Source organism: Poromitra crassiceps (assembly GCF_964638095.1).
Source record: "Poromitra crassiceps genome assembly, chromosome: 27".
In the NCBI taxonomy this organism is placed as follows: Eukaryota; Metazoa; Chordata; class Actinopteri; order Beryciformes; family Melamphaidae; genus Poromitra; species Poromitra crassiceps.
The window spans coordinates 2,802,427-2,817,474 of record NC_139650.1 but is presented as its reverse complement, the minus strand read 5'-3'; the positions used below and the strand labels follow the sequence as shown (position 1 = coordinate 2,817,474).

Below are 15,048 nucleotides of genomic sequence, written 5' to 3'. Positions count from 1 at the left end.
ATAAATAAATAAATAAATAAATAAATAAATAAATAAATAAATAACATTATGTGTGTCGCATTTTTTTTAGGGCCCAAGGCCACAAGCCAGGACACAAAGGCCATTGCTGCGACTCTATTGACATCGCGAAGAAGAGCAATTTTTCTGAAATGCTGTGAAAATGAGCCAATTACACATCCTTTGCATAGGCTACATAAGAGGCTTTCAAAGTGTCAGAATGTGGGCCTCCCCTCAGACAAAGCTTGAACCCCAGCTTAATTGACTTTGCCTAAATTCCTGAATTCCTATGTGATCAGGATTGTTATTTGATCCCATAGAAACCAAACAATTGAGCCAACTGCAGCCTGATATTGCTGTTTGACATCATTCAGACTACCGGTATACCAAATAAGCATACATAAAAAAGGTCTGTGTAAGGCAGTTTCTGATTCTCGGACAGTGGGCAAAACAGTAAAATGATATACTTTTGATACTGTAAGTAATGTAATATGTTTTTCCTTCTTCCTCCGTCTTTTGTGAAAAATTGGGTGACATAGGCCTACGCCCTTTCTTTTCTCTCCCATCTTTCTTTTCATTTTTCGAGGCCAACTGACAGTAGCAGGCTGCTAGCAGGGCCCAGCTGCCAAGGTGGCCCTACGGCCCTACGGCTTCACGGCCAGTGGGAGGGGGCAACGCCAGCCATGGCCTCTGTGAAATCCCCACCCTGGTGCAGCCTGGCTGGCTTTACCATCAGAGACCCGACTGAGGCTCGAAAACCTGCCTGAAGCGCTCAGGCTGCCAGTCACTAGTATCATCTTTTAATTATTGTACAAAGATTTAGGTATCTAGCATAGACAATCTCACAGGAAGTTATGAAGCACTATATGATAATAATAGCCACATTGACCAATCACAACCAAATTCAACAGGTACAAATTCAACTTGAAATACAGAAATATTCATATTGGCCATCAGAGGCATGTAGCTAGCTATCTTAAGGGAGGATAATTATTCTAAATGTCCAGCTTATGTTTACTGCTTCTTCAGAAGATAATGTAGTAGGCTTAAATAGTTACGCCTACTTTATGTGTGTATGGTAGTGGACAGAAGATATGTATAGTGGACAGAAATCGGACCTACAGTACAAGCAGAATCTACCCTAAAATCCTGGTGAGATGCAACATTAAGTCACAGAGGAAACCTGGTATCAGATTTCTTAGAAAGACAGAATCAGAACAATTTTGAACAAAACATGGAGGAAAAAATCCAAACAAACGTCTGCCAGTAAGGCACATTTAGCCAGATGAAACAAGGGTGAATATATTTTAAACAAGCTTTTACTTTTATTTGAAAGTCACAGTCAAATCACATTCATTTCTAGAATATCTTTTCCAGTTAGACAGGCTCGAATCTTGAGATCTGCAAATCTGTTTTCAAGCCACAGCATAAGAAAGACAAGACCCATGGCCTAAAAATGAGACAAAACACAGTTTCCCTTTGGCACGAACAAAGTCTTTATTACAAAAGATGTATTGAACTTTTAGATATTATAAGCAATTGTGTCATGCCCCCCCCCCCCCCCCCCCCAAAAAAGTTTTTTGTTTCGTTTTTTTTTGTTTTGACTCTTTTGTGTGTTTTATGTGTTTTTATGTATGCCTTAAGTTAAGACAGCTCATTATGGAGAACCCTAAGAAATAAGTCAAATGAATGATGGGGGCGGCCATGGTGGGAAAATGTGTAACAGCCGATGCAAGAACATTCCCCCCACTAGGCTGTGTCCATATAGCGTTTTTTTACTGAGCACCAGTGCCATTTCCTCGTGAGTCCCGAGTGGTAGTAAGTTGGTCCAACTCACTCGCCAACTCCGCCAAGGGAGCTAGCTCTCTTGGCAGAGTGGTTAGCGTTATTTCCACGCAAAAAAATAAAATAAAATAAATAAATAATAATAATAATAATAATAATAATAATAATAATAATAATAATAATAATAATAATAATAATAATGCTGACAAACACTATGTGGACACATGCCCTTAGGCTTGGACTTTTTTTTATAACTTTTGTAATGGTGGCAACAGTGGTACACAGCTTTTGGAATGAAAGCTGTATTTGTCTTTAACAGATAAAGACTCAGATAAAGAGTGAGCTGACCCTTGTGTTTAGGGAGGGAGAATCTGAGAGCAAATACGGGACCAGAACTAAACGGCAGTGTTTGTGTGGTTAGGTCAGGACTTTTCATCAAGCCCCAATGGACCCTTCTCACGGGGGCCATTTTGTGTCGAAAAAGGCAGGGTAAACACAGGTGCAAGCAAAACACTAATGAGGGTTTCAAACTTCCACGATTGGCATTTGGAAACCCTCATTAGTGTTTTGCTCGCACCTGTGTTTATCCTGCCTTTTCGACACAAAATGGCCGCCGTGAAAAGGGTCTATCAACCCCTTTACGTCCCATAACTCCTTCAACATCGGAGCCCTTTCCTCTGTGTAGCCCGGGCCGCCTACAGTGGTCACCCCTCACGACCACCTGGTGGCCGGAACTGGCCTCATACAGTGGTCACCCTCATGACCACCTCATGGCTGGAACTGATGTGTGGATTGTTGGGTCTCAGCTGGTTGAGGATGTACAAAACGGTGTAGCCACAGTGGTGGTTGAGGATAGTCCGAACGTGCCGACTCGCCCTGCCGCCGCCGCCGCCGCCGCCTGCGACAGCCGCGCCGTGAGGAGGGTTCCTCGCGCCGCGGCTGGAGCTCATGGGGTCTCCCAAGTCCTTCGATTTCTCATAGTTCAGAACTTTCCACTGCTGGTTCACCGCCTGCCAGCGCTTAAAGATCCGGTAAACAGATGATCCTTCATGGATTATAAGGCCTATAGGCACAGAGGAGAAAGGTTAGAGGTATACAGGATTACATACTGGACACAGACACGTTAGTTCGATGAGTGTTGGAAAACACTAGAAAACGGGTAGCAGGGGGAACAGATCATGTTAGACCAGAAGAGCAAACTCAAAGGTCACTGGAATACAAATAAAAATGGATATAAAGTAGCAGCACAGTCATCGCCACAATGGATGAGCTTGTATTTATTTAAGCGTATGGACGTTTCAACATAACGTTGTCATCAGGGTGGCAGAAACACATTTTCTAGGGATATATAGGGATTTAGAACACGGCTCTCTTGAATACTCGATTCTGATTGGTCAATCAACAATATTCACCGGTCATTATTTCTCGACAACCCGACCGCTGCTCTGCCACACCTGGATTAATCAGTTGATAAGAGCTTTTTGTCAGCAAGACACTACTAATTAGGCCAACCAGTTGCAGCTGTGGTGTCTTGTGTGCCAATTACGAATGACACCGCTTTGTCGTTGAAAACGCTATTAAAAAATCTATGTGAATAATTATTTTTGTCAGATTATTGAATGATTTAGTTGTAGGCCGTGTTCTAAGCGGGATAATGTATATTGAGGCGGTGATTACTGGGAAATAATGACCTTCAGGTGATTTTTTTTGTGGTGATTTTTGATGATTTTTTTGAGCCCGACGCTGGCGCGTCGGGCTCAATCCACCTGTCGGTCATTATTTCCCCCGTAATCACCGCCTCAATATACATTATCCCTTACATACTGTATATAGGGGAAAGGAGCCTACAAGCAACCACAAGCTCTAAACTCCATGAAAACGACTGGATATGCAAGACAGGTCTGTGGATATTTTTGGAATGATTTACACGACAGTTCAAATATGTAGCTGTTTGGTTAGATATATTATGTGCTGTATGAAACCGATGACTTGGCAAGAAAATACAGACGGGCAGAGAGACAGAACGGAACAGAAATGGCTCATGCGCCACAGATGGCGTTTGTCCATGCTTGCAGAAAAATACAAATCTTTTCAAAAGTGATTTAATGGATAAGTCCACCCAAAAATGAAAATTCGGTTAATATCGACTCACCTCGATGCCGATGGAAGGGCGGGTGACGTTTTTTTTAGTCCGCAAAATATTTGTGGAGTTTCACAGCAGAACACTGTTGTGGAATTCTTCTCAACAGTTGCAGTGAACGGTGACCAACTTTAAAATGTAAAAAAAACAACACATCCATCCACCCACACACTCGCATGCGCGCGCGCGCACGTGCTCACACACACACACGCACGCACACATACATACGCGCGCGCGCGCAGGCACGTACACACACACACACACACACACACACACACACACACACACACACGCACACACGTGACGTCATTTGCCCCAGAAGTAAGTTCCGGCATTCATTTTCTCCATAGACATTTCGATAAATCCTTATATAACGAGTTTTAAGGCTGGAACCAAGCCAACCAGTCTTCCAGAGAGTCGTGAGTGACCATAAAACATTCGGTTTAAGCAAGAACAAAAAGTGACAAAACAACAAATAACAAAATGTTCTTGCTTAAACCGAGTGTTTTATGGTCACTCGTGATTCAGTAGGTCACGGGTTGGCTTGGTTCCAGCCTTAAAACTGGTTATATAAGGATTTATCCAAATGTCTATGGAGAAAATGAATGCGGAACTTACTTCCGGGGCAAATGATGTCACAAAAAGTCACGTGACGATCGCAGCTAAAAAGAAGTGTAAATGACATCTATTCAAGTCAACTTGCCATCTCAGGGCTTGTAGAGACTTGCATTATTGCCAGGTGAGCAGTAGGAGGCTTTTTATGTTTGAAAGTTTTTGAAAGTTGGTGACCAGCCACTTAGGAGAGTTCTGCAACAGTGTTTTGCTGTGAAACTCCAGGACAGTTTTGTGCACTAAAAAAATGTCACCTGTCCTTCCATCGGCATGGGGGTGAGTAGATAATCACCGGATTTTCATTTTGGGGTGAACTTACCCTTTAGTTTAAAGTAGTGGGTGTCAAATCAGTGAATGTGACAAATCAAACCCAGACTGATGATATTCAAACCACATGTTGGATTTGTGCTCCTCTGAAATACAGTAACACAACATGGCAGCCGCCGGTGTCTTACCTATACATACTATGTCCATGAAGCCGTACATGCCGTAACAGATCTGGAACAGGAGGTCCTGGCGCTGCCACTTGGCTGAGGGGCTGAGAGAGGACCAGACCAGCCAGGAGATACTGGCGATGAGGAACAAAGAGCCCAGGATGATGGCGGCAATCTGGACCTTCTCAATCACAGTCAGAGAGATGGCCTGCCACTGGAGAGAGTGGAGAGAGCGAGACAAAAATAGACTGAGGGCCTGTGTTGCAATTCGCTGCTCCTCGACTATGTGTCTTTATTCTCCAGGAAATCGATGTAAATCAGGCGGCTGCCCAGAATCCTCTCTAAAGAGCACTGTGCTGCATAACCTGACGCTGCCAGATGGTTTGTTTTCACATAACCACCTGGGAACGAGTCATCGGGAAACCGTTTCAAAGGGTGTGCACTTTCAAAAAATAACTGGCAGGTGATTGGATGAGCCATCTGTCTATCCATCACGGCCTCGCACTCGCTGGCATCGCCCGCCCATAGCTGGCTGATAGGACGCTGATTGGTGCAAACCGCTGATGGTTTGGATTCAAACCAATCGATTGAAGCATGGCAAGATGTCCAGAGCCATAGAGATAGAAGAGTTACACAATTTTGAACTCAGTCCAACTTCAACAGGCCATATTTGGCCCTGCTTCTCTATGGCAGCATGCATTGCAAAATCGTAACATTCTCATTTTCAGTCTTCAAATATGACTTAAACAAGCAACAATTCTGCCACTCTTGTTTCCAGTAGAGATTCAGTGGAGTGAGTGAAATTAAGTATAATCAATCAATCAATATCAATATCATTTATTTTACCAGGTAAAAAAAACTCATTGAGATTAAAAACCTCTTTTCCAAGAGCGACCTGGCCAAAACGGCAGCATAAAGACAGTTACATCAATACACACAAACACAAAATAAACAGATAAAATACAGTCAGTCACACACTCAGGAAACAACAGTGAGGTTACACCGCAGGGCAATCGCAAGAGCCAAGAGAACTCATTTCTCTGTCTCTTAAGATTGACTTGAATTCCCCCCAGAGCTATAAGATTTGATAGTTTCAAGTCCTTCTGCACATCATTCCAGGTGGAGGGGGCAGACAATTTAAACGTCTTTTTACCCAGTTCAGTTCTGACTCTCGGGACCTGCGTCTGAATGATATCCTGAGAGCGCAGGCCATAATGGCTGAGGTTTCTACACATACGCGTAGAATGCACATCACTCCACTAATCCAGAACCAAATGAAGATTTTCCAAAGAGAAGGAAAAGAGCTGTGAAGCTTCAATAACTAGATTAAATGACTTGATGGATGTAAGGTGGCTATAATTGCTATAGTGTGAGATAGCCTGCTTGCTCTCTCCCTCCAGAATGGAGGTTCTGGACCTCGCATGCTCAGTGTAGGATTAATGTGGGGTTTAATGGCCTCCATCAATAGCCAGGCTTCCACTCACCTATTTGTCAAGGCATGTTCCATTCAGAATGGCTGCATAATATATCATTGGTGAGACAGATGCTTTATTGCCCAGATTCACTAAAGATTAAGGCTTGTGATTGGACAGCATGTAATGTACTATAGCTCCAACTAGTGTCCTCTAGTGAGAGAGTGGCGTCAGCGGAGGACCAAAGTGCAAGACTCATTAGCCAATGAACAGCCAGGAATGGGTCTCGCGCGCGCTACTTTTGCATGCTAAAATAAAGCTGATAATGTACAATTTGATTCAAGGGATGAAAAACCCTTTCAAAGCACAACACAAACTGTCTATTTTGCTGCAACTCGACAGTGCTGCTTTTTTTTTACTACCAGAAAAAAACTGGTCCATTGGAGTGAATGGAGATGTCGGGACTCTTCTATCTACACGGCTCTGGCTCCAACATAAATGTGTGAAATCACTCGGTGATCCTCTGCCGTCCATGTGCCACTGCCACACACTTTGGTTCAATCGTGTGCCAACTCAGCCTCTTTGTTCTTGACCTCCTTATATAGGCCCTCATAATAATCTTCTTTTCTCCTTCACATTATAAAACAGTATGAATCCATCTTACAGTCCCCACTGGCTCCTCACTCCAAACTAATGTTGGCAAATATGGTCAGTTACAGTTTGTAACGTGCAATGGCGACGTGCCTCCTTTTGGGAATAGGTGATTGGTCAGAATCAAGAGATGGTATGCAACCGCCGAATGGCCTCGCCTGCAAGCAATTACCACGTATACAACATATAGTGTATTTTTCTGCCGGTGTGCTCCACTAATAGTTTATGCATGGCACACGTCACATATAGCAGGGCACTAATAGTTTATGCATGGCACACATCACATATTAGCAGGGCAGGTCTAATTTGGGTAATTTTCTCCTACTCCACTAAGTATACGTATGTTTAAATGTGTGTGCCTCAGTGGGAGTGTTTGCCAAAGAGAATGATTGAGATAGAGAGAGACTGATGCCTCCCCCCCCCCCACGCACGCACGCACGCACGCACACACACGCACGCACGCATGCACACGCACACACACACACACACACACACACACACACACACACACACACACACACACACACACACAGTCATGCACACAGAAAGAGAGATGAGAGAGAGAAAGAGAGGGAGAGAGAGAGAGAGAAAGAGGGGGCGGGAGAGAGAGAGTACCTGCAGTGGGTTCTTGGTGCTGATGGCCAGTACATGGTATTTGAAGTAGCAGAGCTCGCAGCTCCAGGAGCCTCTCTCACTGATCCAGCGGATAAGGCAGGGCTGGTGGGTACAGCGCACAGAGCCGGCACAGCGACAGGGGCTCAACAGCTCCCCCTGCAGGACACAGACAACAACTGTATTCAGACTGGCTGCTGCTTCTGCAATTTTCAGTCTGTATTACACTTTTATCCAAGGTGCTTTCCAGGCCAGCACCATGAAAAGAGTTTTAGCATGGGTGGCACCAGGGGGAATCAAATCCCTAACGCTGATAGTGTTATATCACGTTCACACCAACGACCAGAATCAGACCAGGCTGGTTACTTGACCCATGTATAAGCCTTGTTTTGTCAATTCACACTGAAATTAACCCTTGTCCAACCCTGATCCGACCCACCTCAAGTCGGCAACTCAGGTTCCCTTTCACACCCAAAATCAACTTGAATAACCCTGGCTGGACCCATGGTGTGAGTAGTGTCCCGCTCTACTCATACACATGGAAATATGCATGCAAATGAAGTAAAAAGGTGAATTAAGCAAAAATTGACTGCAAAAGGCAACATGAAATTTAGATCAAATTTTGTGGATTTTAAAGATGTAATAATGGCTAAGATTAGGGATGTAAAATTTTGGTCGATAGCGATAACCGATATAACATTGCTGTTTTGGCCGATAACCAATATTTACCAATGCTGATATGATCTGTATAAAAACACATTTCTATGATAATCAAATGTTGTCCATACTGAAAAACACACGTAAACACTGTGAATTTGAAGTAATGCATTACTTTATTTCCAAAACATTTTGAAAAGCCCATAAATCATAGATTTACCAGATTGTTTCCTCTCACTGTGAGAATTTTGGCTGATACCGATAATCGTATTAACATTGCAACATCGGACCGATGTGGATATGTTAAAAAAATGACTAACATCGGCCAATATTGATATGATTGCCGATATATCGTGCATCCCTAGCTAATATATAAATAATAAAGGGAAGGGAGCTGTCAGCAATCACCTTCAAAATGGCTAGTTGAGACCTGTGACAGTGAATCAGCCTTGGACTATTTTCATGCTTTTCTCTCCATGCACCTGAATAGCTGTCTTGATCACTTTTTACTGATATATTCCTCAAAATACGCTCGGCTATTCAATTGAAAGATATAATAATGTTGTAATTGGTGCCATACAAAGGAAACTGTATAAGTGTTTGTGTAAACTTGAGGAATTTTCTGTTCAGCGCCCAGCGGACTTATTACCGACCTGAATGTTGGTGTTTACTCGGGAGTGATTTAATTCCCAAGCGCTCAGCCTGGAGGCAGAGTGTAATCACAAGGCTACGGGTCAGTAATGTGCACAGACTGCTCCACTGCTGTTCCATCTGTTTTGTACTGCTGTCACAGAGTACGGTGGATATCTCCATTGGCTGTAATGTCTCCATTTAGCCACTGGTCCAGGTTTTGGGGTGGTGGTGGTAACAGTAGCCTATGTTTCTTTGATGATGATGAAGTTAACCCATGTGGTTGACCACAGATCTTCCCAGCTAATGTTCTCCCTCTCCTACACCTTCCTGATCTGCTTGGTGTGGAAAAACTGTTTTTTTGGCATATACCTCCAACATACCTGTTCCACCGCCCTTTGTTTACGTGGGGATGGTGTGTTTTTCCATAGATGGCAATGTATCCTATACTGTTACAGTTACCCTACAGCAGAGGTTTTCAAAGTGGGAGGTGGGGCGGGCCTCCTCAGGGGGGGTCTCCAAGCCGTTTCAGGGGAGGCTCAGTGAATGGAAGTGAAAAAATATGACATTAGTTATCAAAAGGAGATCACATAAATTAGAATCGCCTAAATTTGTGTGATTTGGTTCAAGAGATAGTTGAGAGATGCAGTGGGGAATTTGACAGTTTCCCCCCACTTTTTCCCAGAGTCAGAAACAGATGAATGCCTTCAGACAGACATAATTCTTGAGTGTCTATGGGATCAAATAACATAAGCATGATCCCATAGGCATCCAGGAATTGAGCAAGGGGTGGAGGGGGGGTTCCCAGGTTTGGTCTGGGGGGGGAGGCCCACATAGTCTCAGACTTTGAAAACCCCTGCTCTACAGTTCAGGTTTCATTGCCAGCTGTTGTTCTTGCGAGACTGCTTCTTTTCTGGGCCTTTTCAGTTCATCTGCCAAGCTCCTGGGTGCACATCTCACTACAGCTTCTTGACACTGTGAGTCCCCCCCCCCCCCCCCCCCCCTCCTTCATTATGCGCAACACATTCTTGGGTGGGTTCAGGCAACTAAAACATTGGTTGGGTTTAGGCAACAAAAGCAACTTGGTTGGGTTTTATGGTTTGGGGTCGGGGTTCGAACTAGCTCCCTCGTGAGGAGAAAGTTGCAAGTCAGGAAAGCTATAGGCTACTCCCTAGCGCGCCTGTGACCTACTTAAACCTCAGACTGTCGTTACGTTCAAGACCGCTGGGAGTGAGAACAGCTTGTTATGTCAGACAAAGGTAACCCGCCCCTTACACAGCACTGCTTTCTTTTTACCTTTACTTTATACAGGGGAGTCTCCCTGAGAGCAATGCTCTCTTTTTCAAGAGCGCCCTGTTCACATTCACACACACATTCATACGTGGAAGCTGACCAGTACAACCACAGTCTGATCTGCTGGCCACTGAGCAGCTCCACTGGAGCGGTTGGGGTTAGGGCCTTGCTCAAGGGCACCTCAGTGGTGGTAATGAGGGAGGGGCAAGCGCTGCCTTTTCACGTTCCCCACCCAGATTTATCCTGCCGGTCCCGGGGATTGAACAGACGACCTTCCGGTCACAAGCTCGCTTCTCTAAGCTTTCGGCCACCACTGCCCACTAATGCTACATTAGCACTTGTGCTAACGTAATGTTTCCTAACAATAACAACACAACTAATCATTCTTTCCAAATTGTCATTGTTGTTGAAGCTATCTCACATGTTTCTCTTCACATCAGCCTTAGTCTCGCTGACCAGCCTCCTCTCCCTTCCGTCCGAGGAGTCTGGCGCCGCAGGTCTCCATAACTGGGATAAACCCTCCCCTGCTCTACTCTGCTCTCCCATTGGAGCAACTGTTTCGGTGGCAGCCGGATGTCGGCTCCCGGCTTATTACAAGCTCTGTCATTGGCTCCGACCATGTCAATCAGAGCGGCTTCCGCTCCCTCCTCCCTGTGTGTCGCTGTAAATAGTGCCCTGCCGCCGCAGTGAAAACAACAACGCTAACTAGCTAGCAAGCTAACGGCAGAAACCTAGCTCGTTGCTCGTTGCTGAAAACGGCAAGTTGGATTGTTTGAAACTATTTTCCAAGGCCACTGCCGCTAAGCGCCGCCCATCGCAATCCCACTATGGAGACCTGTGGCGCCAGACTCATCGGACGGAAGGGAGAGGAGGCTGGCCAGCGAGACTACATCAGCATTAACTCCAGACACCACAGCTGTGACTAAAACAATGAATTATCTTATACTGTTTATATACTCTCTTGCCATAGCTCCTTTATCTGCCTTGTCTGCCTTGTATTTAAGCTATATTGTTTATCTCAACTTGTGACAGGGTTCTTTGATATTGTCTTTTTATTACTTTACAATCTTCTGTCTGGCAGCTTCTCCTCAACAATTGCAATGCTGTTTGGTTTGCCCAGCTATACTTTCATCCTTCATGTCAGCATGTTGAGTTTGTTTGAATATAAATGAGTAATTGAAATGTGTAACAAAATGCATTTTTACATGTTTATCTGTCTATCCCTGCTAAATGCCACGATCTGGAGATAGTTTGCATCTTTTGTGTCTTGTTATTTTCAGATTTTGTGGCTATTAGGGGTGGGGGGGAATTGATACAGCATTAGTATCGTGATATTTTGTGGGCAATATATCGTATCGTATCGAATGTCAAGTATTGTGATATTTTATTATACAAAATGTCAAGTGCATGCAACATTTATGACAGGCTTTTATGACAGTGTTGGTCACTCTGTCTGCTTGACAATCCCATTTTATTGCAATAAAAATGATTGAAGTGAGATGAACAGACTGGAAACTTGATCTCATTAGATAAAACAGATGTTGACAAAGTTTTTACCTTTGGGGACATAATTTGCAGTTGAAAAAAGGTAATAAATCACAATATATCGCAATATCGCAATACTGAATATATCGCAATACTAGCGTATCGCAATATCGCAATACTATCATATCGCGACTTAAGTATCGTGATAATATCGTATCGTAGGGGGCATCTGGTGATTCCCACACCTAGTGGCTATGTCCACTGGTTCGCCGCAAGGGTGTTCTTTCGGCCACCCTCTTCATTTTCTACACCAACTGTTGCAGGAGCCTTCAGCAGGGCAGCTATTTGGTCGTATTTTCTGATGACACTGCGCTGCACTCCCGGTTCAGAATGCTCTCTCTGATTGTATTTCCTGGTGACTTAAATGTGTCTAAAAACCAAGGAACTGATTATTGATTTTAGACATAGCATAATGAAAAGGTGGAAATTGTCACATCATTCAAATATTTGGGTACTTTTTTATTTGACGACCATCTTAAGTTTGATGAGAACATTGAGGCCATTGTAAAGCAGAGAAGTCACCTTCTCCGCAAACTAAATTCTTTTTCTGTCAGGCCTTTCATTCTGTGTCATTTTTATGAATCTTTTATTGGGAGTCTCTTGAGCTTTTCTTTCGTGTACTGGTTTCACAGCCTTACTCTTACAGCACTGTAAAAAAATCTGTTCCAAGATCATTGGTGTGAAACCAACAGATCTCAATTGTTTCTGCAACTAACAAACCACCAACCAACTAACCGTCATTCTAAATTGTTTATTCCCTCTGCAATCAGACTTTTAAATGCTTCATAGATTGTATGGGTGGGAACGTTTTATGTACCATTTATTTATACTTTTGACTTTGCATTGTCCCTTTTATGGTGTTACTCCACATTACTCCTTGGCGTACAGTTTGTATGTTTGATGATTCTGTGTTTTTGTATAACTGTATACTGCTCATAGAGCTACTCAAATCCAATTACCCCTAGTGGGATTAATAAAGTTGCTTGAACTTGAACTTTGGTTAGACTTATTTTCAAGCCTCCATAAAAAATGGCAGGACATCTGGTGGCAGGTTTGTGTTGTCAGTGCAGGACTGACTCCCTCAGGCCGCCAAACGGGACAGGACACTGCTATATTGCTGTATGACACTGCTGTATATCACACTGTATTTTCTGTCTTGTTGCACTGTGGTGGGACCCGACATCCATCGGTGTGCTAGATCTTTGATTAATGGGATATCTGAGGGATGCACATAGCACAAAGTTCTTGAGGCCTTCTGTAGGCAAATGTATCTTTTCAGGGTTGATTAGACACATTCAGACCTCCACTTCTTAGAATCAGTTGACAAACTTAAAAACGTTTAAAAGACAATTTCCTTTGTTTTGTTATATCTGTACCCCCCTTAGATTCCCTGTTGACCTTAACACGATTAGATTGACACGCTAAATGTATGGGTGGGTGGAGTAGTGCTTAGTGTGACCGTCCCCTAATGGAAGGATCACAGGTTTGTCCTGCTGATGGGTCACTGAACCTTTACCTCCTCTCGCATCTGAAAATCACTCAATATAAATGTGTAACGCTTATTTGAAGGAATCTGTATCTGCTCTCTTTTTCTGAAACCTTCCTTGAAACGGCCTAATTTTTGTGCAGCAGATGTTGGATTCTTTTGCTGCCAGGACTTCACTGCTTCACACAGTCATGGATAATAGCCAACTCTCACCTGTCCCTCTCAGCATGTACAGTCAGTGCTATTTGCAGATCAGTGTTGATAGATTATTTCTTTATTTGGTGTAGCCTTGAGCCATTTCGCGTTATAATGATCGATCTGGGCTTGTTTCCTTGGCTGCCTGACCTCTGAACTCCTGGTTGACAGAGACGCTGATCCCCATTATGAACTTCGCCCACTGCTTTGACCAAATTCTGAACAAGTACAGCTCAATGTGAAGGTACTGAAATCCCCATATGACAAACTGCTTATTTGTACCCTTGGTGAGTGGTGACTGTTTGGCCCGCCTCAGTTGTTACCTTCCCCAGTCCTGAGAGCAGAGTTGGCTGCGTGCAGATATTTGAAAGAGTTTGGTATTGAAGTAATGAGCATGGCCACACTAAACATCATCTTTGTTACGAATTTTCAAGAATCAATTTATTGCTAGATTCAACTAAATAACCTCGTGTTTGTTTGGTGGCTTGCTCACCGCAGATCAACTGAACTGGTGCTATGAAGAGACATGTTAGATTCTTACATGGGGAAACGTAGGAAAAACACACGTTTTCGTGGAATGTTGCTGTTCAGTTTTGATTGTCCCATTCATTTCTCTTGACCATTTGGCCCAAAAAGCGATGGAAGGGAGAACTGGGTGTAATGGGAGCCAGTGGTCATGCTGTGCAGTGAGTCATCCTTACTTCGCTCACGCTCTAGTGACAGACGCTATAGGGTCCATGGGTTTTAGCCTCCTCGCTAGAACATCCACCTCCCATGCCGGAGGTTCTGACTTCTGAGTCAGACCCCTCCCCCACCACAATCGACCACACACGACACCACGCACCTTCGCGCTCCCCATACCAACCATGCTACTCCCTAAAAACACAAAATCTACCCGCTTTATGGGCCGGTCAGACAATTATTTTTTCTTTTCCTTTTTTCCCCCTGACCGGCAAACAGGGCAGGTCGGCCCACCGGGCAAATGCCCTGTATGCCAGTCCAGCCCTGGCACCGTGTGGTTTAAGAGAGACTCCCTTCAACTGGAGGACCAGTTGGGTTCAAGCCTCGGATTCAGCAGCAGGCATCGGCCCAGCTGAAGTGCCCTTGAGCAAGATACTGAACGCCCACCAGATCGATCGCTCCTATTCTGGAGCACCTGACCCTGACCTCTGACCTCCGTGGAAGGGGTGAAGGCAAAAAAAGAGAAGGACCCTAATACCTGAATCTATGAAGTAACACATCATCATCATCATCATCAAAGTTTACCTGCTCAGGGCCCTGGAAGCAGATCCGGCACTGCGGTGAGCGCATCCCATCTGTGAGGCTGGGGAGCGAAACGGCATCCAGGCCTCCCTGGAGTTTGCCGGGATCCTTTTCCTCAAACGCCAGGCTCCGCGGCCGGGGGTTTGTGCCATAGTATTCCTCCTCGTCGTCCCGGTCGGAGCAGTCCAAAGGGGGCCACCCACAGCCTCCTATACCCAGGCCTCGCATCCTGGTTCGTCTGTCTGGATCTGTGTCTGTATCGGTCCTTGATCCAGACCGCATCAGTACCAACACTTTCAGTTCATTGAAAAACATGCGGATCCGGTACTTGAACAT

At 44.4% G+C, this 15,048-nt stretch overlaps 1 protein-coding gene across 1 annotated transcript; it reads right to left on the bottom strand.

Annotated features, from left to right (window-relative positions):
* Window positions 1-2,522: 2,522 nt before the first annotated feature.
* Window positions 2,523-15,048, bottom strand: LOC310799134 (E3 ubiquitin-protein ligase MARCHF9-like; the record flags this gene model as incomplete). The annotated part of the gene is made up of 4 exons (XM_083661700.1): window positions 2,523-2,845; window positions 4,990-5,182; window positions 7,647-7,802; window positions 14,716-15,048. 4 exons carry the CDS (start codon window positions 15,046-15,048, stop codon window positions 2,523-2,525), a joined length of 1,005 nt encoding a protein of 334 aa, XP_083517826.1.